The 11,701-nt window shown below is 39.6% G+C and overlaps 1 protein-coding gene across 5 annotated transcripts in view; it reads right to left on the bottom strand.

Annotated features, from left to right (window-relative positions):
• col6a3 (collagen, type VI, alpha 3) overlaps positions 1–11,701 on the bottom strand; it is a 58,002-nt gene that overhangs the window by 3,525 nt on the left and 42,776 nt on the right. For 4 of the 5 annotated variants that reach the window (XM_014017816.1, XM_014017818.1, XM_014017819.1 and 1 more), the window contains 29 exons: positions 11,453–11,524; positions 11,337–11,363; positions 11,203–11,247; positions 11,022–11,075; positions 10,853–10,915; positions 10,616–10,681; positions 10,468–10,521; positions 10,346–10,381; positions 10,200–10,262; positions 10,052–10,114; positions 9,913–9,975; positions 9,665–9,727; positions 9,246–9,296; positions 9,100–9,135; positions 8,958–9,020; positions 8,530–8,592; positions 8,236–8,268; positions 8,116–8,152; positions 8,020–8,031; positions 7,430–7,923; positions 7,217–7,319; positions 6,043–6,744; positions 5,857–5,947; positions 5,722–5,777; positions 4,505–4,765; positions 4,293–4,352; positions 3,410–3,595; positions 1,132–1,200; positions 854–1,039 (listed from right to left, as the gene is read on the bottom strand). In XM_014017816.1, the coding sequence (XP_013873270.1) occupies positions 854–1,039; positions 1,132–1,200; positions 3,410–3,595; positions 4,293–4,352; positions 4,505–4,765; positions 5,722–5,777; positions 5,857–5,947; positions 6,043–6,744; positions 7,217–7,319; positions 7,430–7,923; positions 8,020–8,031; positions 8,116–8,152; positions 8,236–8,268; positions 8,530–8,592; positions 8,958–9,020; positions 9,100–9,135; positions 9,246–9,296; positions 9,665–9,727; positions 9,913–9,975; positions 10,052–10,114; positions 10,200–10,262; positions 10,346–10,381; positions 10,468–10,521; positions 10,616–10,681; positions 10,853–10,915; positions 11,022–11,075; positions 11,203–11,247; positions 11,337–11,363; positions 11,453–11,524 (3,172 nt within the window). The remainder of the gene's footprint in view (positions 1–853; positions 1,040–1,131; positions 1,201–3,409; positions 3,596–4,292; positions 4,353–4,504; positions 4,766–5,721; positions 5,778–5,856; positions 5,948–6,042; positions 6,745–7,216; positions 7,320–7,429; positions 7,924–8,019; positions 8,032–8,115; positions 8,153–8,235; positions 8,269–8,529; positions 8,593–8,957; positions 9,021–9,099; positions 9,136–9,245; positions 9,297–9,664; positions 9,728–9,912; positions 9,976–10,051; positions 10,115–10,199; positions 10,263–10,345; positions 10,382–10,467; positions 10,522–10,615; positions 10,682–10,852; positions 10,916–11,021; positions 11,076–11,202; positions 11,248–11,336; positions 11,364–11,452; positions 11,525–11,701) is intronic. The other variant, XM_014017817.1, reaches the window with a different exon arrangement.

The following is an 11,701-nucleotide window of genomic DNA, read 5'->3' as shown; positions in this document are numbered from 1 at the left end:
ATATCAGCTTTTAGCCACAGTTTAGCTCATTTCAATTATTGTTTTATTTAAATTAGCGTTTAGCTACTGGATAGCTATTGTTAGATTTTAGCTACATTTTTTCACATTTTATTTTTGTTAGCTTGTTGTACATAATTCATTTAATTTCCTGTTGAACAAATTTTACGGAAAAATTCCAGCATTAATTTAAAATGTAAATCAGGACAGATAACCTGTATTCACCTGTATTTACCTGTATTTATCTTTATGTACCTGTATCTACCTGTATTTATATTTATGTACCTGTATCTACCTGTATTTATCTTTATGTACCTGTATCTACCTGTATCTATCTTTATGTACCTGTATCTACCTGTATTTATCTTTATGTACCTGTATCTACCTGTATTTATATTTATGTACCTGTATCTACCTGTATTTATCTTTATGTACCTGTATCTACCTGTATTTATATTTATGTACCTGTACAGTATCTGCCTGTATTTATCTTTATGTACCTGTATCTACCTGTATTTATATTTATGTACCTGTATCTACCTGTATTTATCTTTATGTACCTGTATCTACCTGTATTTATATTTATGTACCTGTATCTACCTGTATTTATATTTATGTACCTGTATCTACCTGTATTTATCTTTATGTACCTGTATCTACCTGTATTTATATTTATGTACCTGTATCTACCTGTATTTATCTTTATGTACCTGTATCTACCTGTATTTATCTTTATGCTCCTGTATCTGCCTGTATCTATCTTTATGTACCTGTAAGAAGCTGTATTCACCTGTATCCACCTGTAAATGAACCAAACAGCCTGATGTTTGACCAGAACAATAAAACCCAACAGTACCTGGTTCTCCACAAGCCTTCACACACTGCTCATGCGTGTCGAAGCGGTTCTGGTTCCCGCCGCAGCCTCCGTACCAGAAGCGAACGCAGTTCTTGCTGGTGGTGTCGTAGTGCCACTTCAGGACAAATTTCCCACAAGCCCCTTCTTCTTTAGGAAGCTGACAGACGTTCACGGCAGTCAGAGAAGCTGACATCAAGAGACGAACGTCAAATAATTAGAACCGCAGACATTTATGTCATTTAGTCGGTAAATAATTTGGGAAGTAAAAGTGGTCTCACCTGGAGCCTCGAGGATCTCCACCTGTGGAACCTGCTGCTCCTGTGGTTCAGGCTCCCGAGGCTCTGGTGCTGCAAAATATTAAATATGAACATATTTACTTATAAGAAAAAGCAGATAAATGCTTGAAAATATTTAAGCAAAGCAGATTGTCTTATTCACGTTATATTTATCTTGGTAAGTTTTTTAACTCTAACCATTTAAATGTTAACTTTCACACGGCTTTTTGATGACCTAATGTGTTACAGCTGCTGTGTCTCTCTGTGTCACCAGTAAAATGTTTGCCCTGACTTTCCACAGTTCATCAGATGTGTGTAACTGTTTGTGTCTTTAAACAGCTGTGAAGAGGCTGGAGGTGAGGCAGGTAGTTCTCCTGCCTGCCTCAGGGGGCGCTGATGAGCCCTTCTTACTCCTCACAGCTGCACAGGAAGTGACTGTTCTAGTTCTTACAGTGACATGGCTGTTTTTGTTGCTTTCATTTATTTATTTTTTCTCAGACTATTGTAACCTGGACTTCATTTAGAAGAGAAGGTAGGACATAACTTTGTTTTAATGAAATGTGCTTCAAGTGAGCTACAGTAGTTTGTATAAAATAATGAGTATGAAACATAACTTGCTAACGAATGGTGACCAAACTGGTTCYGATGGAGCCACCAGCCATGAACCTCACRACACGTCACTGCTTTGAACATTTTAGACGTTACAACTGAACATTAGAACTTGTGGAGATTAAAAATAAATAAATCCAAGCTAATGAAATGTTAGTTAGCTCTTTAACTAGCCTCTTTAGTGTTAGCATTAACATGTCAGCTTTAAAAAGTTATTAAAAATATTACTAATAATTTGTATTTTTATTTTTGGTTAACACAGTGATGGGTCAGTAATTTTAAGTTATTTATTAATAAAATGTGGAGGTGAAATCATGCTAATCAAAGGTTAGCTTTCTAACAGTAGCACTTCTGTAACAATTAAATTTGGGATAAACTAACCCATACAGTCTTGTAGAACTGTGTGAAAAAATTGTAACTTTTTTTGGTAGTTGGGGTAAACAGGTATTTAAAATTTCAGGATTTCCAGACCTGAAGTTTTGGAGGTAACATGTACATGCTAACCAAATGTTAGCTTGCTAACAGTATCACTTTATCCTAAGCATTAGTGTCAGATTTGCTGATGAAATGTTAGCTTGCTAACAGGCTATTTCAGTTTTAGCATATCAAATTTGGTATAGGCCTAATACACACAGTTTTAAAGCTATTTTTATTTTTAATTGACTAATAACATTATTGATAATGTGGATTCTGTTTTTTACGTTAATTCTCTCTCTCTCTCTCTCTCTGATAACACATTGAGGGGTTAATAATTCAGAATAAGCAGTAGTGGGCAGCACTAATCTGAAAACTAATTCCACTAGCCCTAAAACACTAACTCAAATAGTTAGGTCTCCTAATTATAAAGCACTAATTCACTGAAAGTTTTAGCAAAAGCTAATTCTAAAGCACTAAATTAACCCAGTCAACTCATGAACATTGTTCAACAGACAACATGAGTCACATTTTGCTCTCTTAAGACTTATCATTGACTCCTCAGCTGTATTTGGGTTCATATATATTTAATATATTGTCACCTGGTGGATCAGTGACACATACGAACAAAAAGGGCAGTTTTCACCCTCAGCTGTTAACGTTAACATGATCAATAACATTTATAGACCTTCTAAATTTAGCCTATAAATTTAGCAAATGCTAATCCACTAATGAATTTAAAAAATAGCAAAAACCCTAAAGCACTAATCAGGAAATTATTTCTCCTATTAGTGCTTTAGGGGAACTTTACCCACCACTGATAATAAGTTTATTACTAAAAATGTCAGGATTTCTGGAGCTGAAGTTTTACAGGTAACTTCATGCTAACTAAATGTTAGCATGCTAACAGTATCACTTTAGCTTTTTGCTTTGATGTATAGCGCTATTATTTAAATAAAACATTACTTAAAACTATGTTCAACATTTAATATTTAATATTTTTTATCAAGTTTTCCTTTTATCAGTAATTCAGTGACTTTAGTGCATTTATTGTGCACACGTATAAATATCTTGTTTACTGAACATCTTGAGACTTTGGGCTAACAAACATTAAATTATAGTAATATGCTTGTGATAATATACTTTAAGATCAATAAAATTATTGTAGTTTGTTGTTCAGAAGATAAAAGGTCACTTTAAGCTCTAAAAGTTCTGGTTTCTGCAGCCGATTCCTCCAGAAATCCCGTCAACAACTTACCTGACTTGGTGCAGTTTTTCAAGCACAGGGCCTCAGTGTCGAACCTATTCTCATTTCCTCCACAACCTCCATACCAGAACTCTGCACAGAACCCATTCTTTCTGTCAAAGAACCACTTAGCCTGATAGTCTTTGCACGGCAGTCCAGCGTCATYGTCAAGAGAGCACGGGTCTGCGAGTTCGTTAGCTGGAACGTGCAAGAAATGAGAAGACAGGAGAYACGTGACGGAGAACAGAGGATGAGTTTGTGTTAAGATTTAACATAAAAACTGGTGAAGTTAAAAAAAAAAACAGCACAAAACAAAATGATACAAGCAGTTAAAATGTGTGTAAATGGTTCTTAAATGAGTCTTTCTCCACTCAGGAGTTGAGCAGGATCAAAGTGGATTAAATGAGTTTCAACAGATGAGTTGAAAAGTTAGTCATGACAGCAGCTGCTCTGTGTTAGTAATCTGTGACGAGCTCAGCTGGGTGCTTTAAACTGACTCTAAAACCTCTAAATTTATTTACTCTGAATTAAAAAGAACAGCCATGCTGTTTTTTTTTTAGCTCAATACTAAAAATATGGAGTATTTTTATGAATCTACGGCCCTCAAAGATGTTCTCGTGCTTCGAATCCATAAAAGGAAGCAGATTTAAGGCCAGAGCTCAGCTTTGGTAACTAAAACATATTTCATCCAAACTGACAAATATTTCAAGAAGACATTTACAGATCTTACACAGTCCCACATTTCTGTGGTAGGGAGCTGGTTTTTGTTTTTAGTCACTCAGGCTGATTGTTTTTGTTTTCAGTCCAGTTTTGACTTTTTGTTATTTGCTGCTGATAGAAGAGGTCAGTTAAATAATATTAATAAAATGGTTCATCGGGGTGCAGAGCTGCTCACCAGGTTCTGCTCTGTCCAGCGTCGGGGTTTTCACGGTACTGTTGATCAGATCGGCTGCTTCTGAGAAGAGAAACAAGCAAGAATCAAACGTTTATTTCACTACGATTTATTACGTTTGCGTCACTCAAAGGAAACAAAGACAACAGAAGCAATTCAGGAAAACCAAAGTTAAAAAATACCAACACAACATCCAAATCTGTTTGTTTACTGACTGGTTTTGATGATTCCTTTGCGCCTGGAGACCAGCTGACCCTCGGCGTTGTACGCCGACACCACAGCGTGATACGTCTGAGAACTCTCCAGGTTGTCCACGGAGATCTCTGTCCCCGACACGTTGGTCCTCAGAACCAGGGCGTGGTCCTGCAGGCGGGACACCACCACCTCGAAGTAAACGAAGAGCTTGTGGTCGGAGTTGCCCCATCGCAGCTTCAAGCTGCTGGAGGTGACGTTGGAGACATGGAGCTCGTCTGGGTCTGAAAGGTGGAGGTGTCGGGTCAGAATCAGGGTTATAGTAAAGGTTTATATTCCTCTGCTCTTGTTCTGCCATCAACTGGATCTTTTCTAATGGTTATTATTTCAATAAATACATTCGACAGAATACAAACTGTTTTATCCAACAACTACATTAACCCCGTCCACAAGAAAAGGCTCTCCATCCAGATAAAACTCATTTATGGCATCAAGGCTTTGTCTGCTTTCTCCAGATATTTTTTCTGTCCAGATGAGTTTTTAAGACAAACACTGAAATCTTRGCTCGTCTATGTGGTGAGAACGTCCAGAAAGTTCTGGGTCTCGTCCCAGTGAGACATGCTCTGAAAACCTCCAATGGGAAATATCCAGGAGGCATCCTGACCAGATGAACCATCTCAGCTGATTTCTTTAGATGCAGAGCAGCTCCTCACCCTAAAGCTGAGCTCAGCCCCCTAACGAAGAAAGTTTATTTCAGCCAATTGGATCAAGGATCTGTCCTGATGCATCCTCAATAATCCAGGTAGAAAAATTGAACAAGGTTTACTTGGGTATCTGGATGGGTTTTTCTTTGTTGAAAAGTTTATTTTATTTAAAAATCTTCTTCAGTTTGAGGTGTTGGACAAAAGACAAAACATTTCTGCAAAAAGCAACTGGTCCAGAGGAGCTGACTCAACATTGTTAGATCAAGGATCTGGTTCTTTTAGTCCTCATGACCACAGGTGAGGGTTGGAATGTGGACGGACCAGTAAATCCTGACTTTTCCCTTTTAGACTCAACTCTTTCTTCACCATGATTGAGGACAAATCCCTGATCCATTGATCCATCTCCATCCTACCATCACACAGGAGCTATACTATACTTTAACTCCTCCCCCTGAGGCAAAGACTCCTCCCCCGACCTGGAGGAGCCATTTCTCCCCACACAAAGTTTTACGTTAACGGGATTAGATTAATCTTACCATTGTGCTTTCTTTCATTCACAGCTTGCTGACTTTCCTGATGTTTATGATGTTTCCTGGATATATGTATAAAATGTTAATGAAATCATAAATATCAAACAAATTTACAATAAGCTTATTTTAAACAGAACTTACTCCTGTCGCTGTGGTGGTGGCAGAGGGTTTTTTAGTGGCTGGTCACTCTGCAGTGACTTACAGTGGCTGGGCTGTTCAGCAGTGCTTTCAACTAAAATACAGTAAATTACAGAAAACAGAAACATTTGGTTAAATTGATGAAACCATTGGAGTTTGTTTTTAAACTTTACACAAAGTTGGACTTACAGCTGATATACTTTGGTAACAGCTGGCCAAAGTTCTGGATGTGTTTGTTATAAAAGTGAGAAATGCTTTCGATCCTCTTGAAGAAGACGTCCGACGGCTCGCTCGCCATGCGTGACAGGACATGAGTGTCCTTAGGACTCAGCGCCTCTCCCACGCTGAAGATGACCAGGAAGTATCCGCGACACTTGACCTCAGTGGCGACGCGAATTAGCTGCTCCTCTTCATCTTTAACGCTTCCCGTCACGAAGAGCATCAGTACCTTCCTGTCGCGTTGCAGCGGCGCCTTCTCAAACACTTCCTCCACCGTGGATTCGATGGCCGCCGACAGTGCCCGGCCTCCCTCCAGCTGCTCGGTCTTCTCCAGCAGGAACTTGACGATGTCCTGAGAGGAGTGATGATCAGTCAAGCCGATGTCCACGTGAAGTGGAGAGCCGGATTTGTTCTGGACGAATTCGTAAGGTGCCTGCTGGATGAAGGACACTCTGGCGTGATGCAAGGACGATGTGGGATTTGAAGACACGTGAAGGGCTTCTATCATGTGAGCTATGTATCTCTTAATCTCTAGGAAGAAAGAAGGGTAAGTCGACTCAGAGCTGTCGACAAGGAAAGCCATGTCGATGTCCACATCAAACGTCAACGACCTCCGATCTCGGCTGATCGATGGAGGAATATAATCACACGTCTGATCCGGAGAGCATGAATCTGAAAAAATATGTAGAAAAAAATGTGAAGTTCAAAATGCAGCTTGTTGCATTTCACTGTGAATAATCTGTTTTGATGTACAGGGTGAGTCAAAAGTCTCCAGATACCCATTTATTTCTGGAATGAAGACTAAAATGAAATATCTGAATACAACAGCAAGTAGTTTGTGAGGGGTATCTTTTAGACTATGTCCGGGACTTGGATACCATCTTCAACGCCGCCATATTGGATCAGGGGCATGTAGCATGTCAAAGAAAAGTCAGAATTTTCTCAGGAATAGATTGCTGCGATCAAATGTGCTTTGTGTTTTAATACTTATCAACAATGAAGCTTGCAACAACTCAACAATCTTTTTGTACTTTTGGCAAAAAGCTGCAATGCTTTATTCTGGCTTGTTGTCTTTGTTAACCGTGGAAAATCTGTTTATTAGTTTAGTTCTTCCTCCAGAATCAGTGTAGACTCGTCATCTTACCCAGACAAACGTGGCAGTTCATGATCTTCTGGAAGACCGCGTCATACTGGGCGCTCCCAGGACTGGGAAGAACCAGAACCTGAGCAAGCTCCGTGTTGTTGACCTGGAATCAAAAGAGAAATGCAAAAAAAAAAAAAAATGTTTTGAGCAAAACTACACAAAACGTCCTGAAAACTAACAAATGTACTGAGACATTTGAAGGTTTGTTTCCACCTGTACGGCTCTGGTGAGGGCCCTGTCCTCACGGTTCACCAACAACAAAGTGGCGATTCCAGCGTCATGGAGGCGAAGAGCAGCGTTAGAAATCTGTCGGGGTTGACCAGCCCGATGGCCCACAAAGAAAACGGCCACCTTCCTCATAAGGAAACCACTGCGCACCCTCTTGAACGTGTTCTGAGCCACAAAGCTCATGGCCGATTCCAGGCTGGGGGCCTTTGTGGATCTGGGAATCTGCAGGCCCTCGATGCGCTCCACCAGGGTGCGTTTCTTCAGAGAGTCGGCGAAGCGGACCTCAGTGATCACTTCGTTGTTGTAGAGGGTCAGGGCCACGCGAGCTCCTCTGGGACAGTTGCTCTCAGCGATGGTGATGTCTTTGACCAGGCGGGCGGTCGTGTCCCGCATGTTGTTGAAGAACGAGCGGTCGACGCCCTGAGAGACGTCCAGGGCAAAGGCCAGCTCCGTGGGGTAGAGAGGACACTCCAGCTTCCCTAAGATTGTTCACAGAAAGTTCTTACTGCTTAATAAGGAACACAAACAGGTTTGTAAGGTATTAATACTTATTATAAATGTATTTATGTACTTACCATAACAGCATGCTGGTAAAGAAAATAACATAAATTAGACATTTGAACCACCTTACTCGAACATTATATTTCTATGTAATAAAATCAGATACTTACGACAATTGTCTCTGATCTTTTTCACCAAGTCGCATTGCTGAAAGGATAAAAAGTCATTATACGCACTAATATATATATTTTTACTCAGTTAAGTTACAATTTTATAAAACGTGAGGTTACCACAACGCCTGGTCCTCTTGGTCCTTTGGCACCCTGTAGGAGCATAAACAGCAGCATTAACAGAAAGCAAATAATAGGGGGACATGAAACTCAACATCAGCCTTTAGTTCAGGTCTGTAGATGATGTTTGGGTGTACTCTGACTGTCGGTCATTAGTTTGTGAACGTTGTTCCTGCAAGAGTGTTAGGAACGCTTCGAAACATTGATCTTTTGTCTCAGAATAGTTGTAAAATTGTCAAAAACCCATCTCAGTTTGGTTTAAACGACTTGTAGAGTAATTCTTAAAATGCTCACATAAGGTCCAGGATATCCAACTTCACCCTTCTGTCCTGGTGGACCAATATCTCCAGAAACACCCTGAAAAGAGGTAAAACAGACTAATTATTCACCTTTAAAAGAATGTGGCCATTAGTATTATTATTATGTACAGACACTAATGCATGGTGTGCAAGAATGAATCAGATATTTGTGAATCATGGAGATCAGGATTTCACTGGATATATTAGTAACGTAGGTTTGTGGAGGGAACAGGTCCAGAACCTAGACCTCTCCAGCTCTTCCTGGAGGACTCAGTGGTCAGACCAGAGGGTTCTGAGTCTCTTCCAGTTGCATCTAGGAGGCATCCTAATCATGTGAACCACCTCATTTTATGCAGAATCTGGTTCTTTCTGTCCTGATTTAAACGTCATGACCAAAGGTGAAGTTGGAAGGGTTAGTCTTACTCTTTGTCCCTGGTTTCCTCTGGGTCCAGGTCCGCCTCGAGGGCCAGGATCTCCAGCTTGTCCCTTGGATCGAACAAAACCAATCAGGATCAAAAGTTAGCTTGATTATGTCACTGGTCAATAAATGTCCACCTTTCCTTACCTTAGGTCCAGGGTATCCTGGGAAACCGATGTCCCCCTTTAAAAACAACAAAGATTTATTAATAAATTGACCATATTCCTGTACTTCATGTTGCTTTTCTGACACATCTGTGGTTAAGAATGTCTCGAACATTAAAGATCATTTACCTTTTTTCCACTTGGACCTGGAGAACCAGGCCCATCTCTACCATCTTGACCCTAAAATGATAACAGGATGAAACAAAACATTAGTAAATGATTGTTTTTCTCATTAAGATCTGATTGTCTCTACACAAATAAAAAATAAACAAGAGTAACTTCCTTTTCCTGTTCAGAACTGACATCAGTTTAAATCACAGATGAAGAAAATGTCTTCAAATCTACTACTTTTGATTAAAAACACACCACATCCTTTCTGAGGAACATAAATTAAGACTGGATGAAAAATGGTCCCCAGACTTTGATCTGGACCGGTCCAAACCTCTGCTCCAGTTCAGGTCGTCCAACCAGTCTGACTGAATTATGTTTGTTTTGCTAATTCTTAGTTTTTTACACAGTGGGATCAGAAATGCAAGTTTTATTCTTACGGGCTCTCCCCGGGGGCCTGGAGGTCCAACTTCACCCTTGATTCCTGGATCTCCTGGTTCTCCCTACAGAGAAACAGATGGGAGGTTAGGGGTATAAAACGATAAAACATTTCTTTAGCTTTAATAAAGCCCACCTGCTTAAACAGACTGAATGCTTGTGGAGAAATGTGAGAGGGCTAAGCTCAGAGTGGCGTGTTTAGAAACGGAACAAGAACAAGGGACACGCCATTATCAGATTCGTTCAGTACCTTACGTCCAAGAGGTCCTCTTCGACCTTTTTCTCCTATTGGACCCGGTTCTCCTCCACGACCCTGGACCATAAAACATTAAGAGAATTGAGTTTTCAGTTTTGTCCTTAAAGAAAAAGTGACTTTGTGGTTCAGTCACCCTCGGTCCAGGGTTCCCATCTTCTCCTTTTTGTCCCTTGATGCCAATTGGTCCACTTGAACCCTTGAAAAGAACAGAGGCAGATGCTTACTGTTTCAATTATTCAGCTATAATTTGCTAAATATTGCGAAGAGAGGAACAAACTTACTCTGGATCCTGCCACACCTGGCTGCCCCTTCTGACCTGCATCTCCTGGAGCTCCAGGTTGTCCCTTAATTCAATCACAGAAGTGTCACGATTGGGAACTTAAAAAAAGGCTGAAATTATTTATATTCATAATAAGAAATGACTTACAGGAGGTCCAGGTGGGCCTCTTCTGCCATCCATTCCCTAATAATAAAACAGTTTCGTTTTAATTCAAATAAAAATAAATTACGAAGTTAAAAGTGTTTAAAGCACAACAAAAAGTTGTTTACGGTTCGTCCAAGTTGACCAGGACTTCCTTTCAATCCGTCCTCTCCGGGAACACCCTGTCATTTTAAAACAAGGACCTTAGATTCATATTGATTAAATAGTTTTATTTATGTACCTTTTATTATTAATAAAAGCTCAGGATGACTTTACCACGGGTCCAGCATCTCCAGGATCTCCTTTAGGTCCTCCTCGGTTGTTATCTCGTCCACTCGTTCCCTTTGGAACAATAGAAATAATTCAGTTTCTACACCTTATTAAACAACAACATGTGAGAATCCATTTTATTTTTGCTTATTTATAGCCTGAGTGCCAAAAAAATGACGCAAGAAACAATTTCAGCAGAACAAATTTCAAGAACAAAAATACAAAATAAAAGAAATCACTAACAGGGTCTCCTCTGAGTCCTCTTTGTCCAATGTCTCCTGCTTGTCCTTTGATGCCTTTAGGACCCTAAAATGAACATTTATTAGTACTAAGTAGAAGTTTTATTTTCATGAATGAAAATACCATACTATGACAATGAAAGTTATTAGTAATTTTATTTTATGTCTCTTACTCGTCTGCCGGGACTTCCTCTGTCTCCTGGAGGTCCAGCAACTCCACTCTGACCCTGCAGACATGTTGAAGACACCAAGTTTACATTTTAGTTTTTATTACAGATGTTGCCACAGTTAAACAGAGTTAAACATATTTTTATTTTCTTCTGAGGACATAAATTAAATGTGAGACACGTTTACCTCTTGTCCGTTGATGCCGTCAAGTCCGAGTTCCCCTAATTCACCCTGCAACGAAGCAACAGTTGGTTAGGCAACTTTTTATTTTTCACTATATGTTGCTTTTATTTTGAAAAAAATTCAAATCACTTTAATACCTTTTCTCCTGAGAACCCACGGGAACCCTAAACAGAAGACAGAATATTTTAGATAATTTTATTAATAATATAAACAAGTGTTTTATTTAATAACAATCTGAGTGATGAAACTTCACCTTCAGGCCTCTCGGTCCAGGACATCCCTGGAAACCCTGGGTTCCATTCACACCAGGATGTCCTCTTTCTCCCTGTAATTACAGATAAACATCATCTCATGTATCAGCTTCCTGTTGTTTACCCAGAACAGTGATCTGCCTCCATCACAGACTGAATAGATACAGTGGTTTGCAAAAGTATTCATACCCCTTGAACTTTTCCATATTTTGTCACATTACAACCACAAACATAAATATATTTCACTGGAA

Source organism: Austrofundulus limnaeus, unplaced genomic scaffold, assembly GCF_001266775.1.
Source record: "Austrofundulus limnaeus strain Quisiro unplaced genomic scaffold, Austrofundulus_limnaeus-1.0 Scaffold177, whole genome shotgun sequence".
NCBI classification, from domain to species: Eukaryota; Metazoa; Chordata; class Actinopteri; order Cyprinodontiformes; family Rivulidae; genus Austrofundulus; species Austrofundulus limnaeus.
The sequence above is the reverse complement of the archived record's forward strand: the minus strand, read 5'-3'. Positions and strand labels throughout refer to the sequence as shown.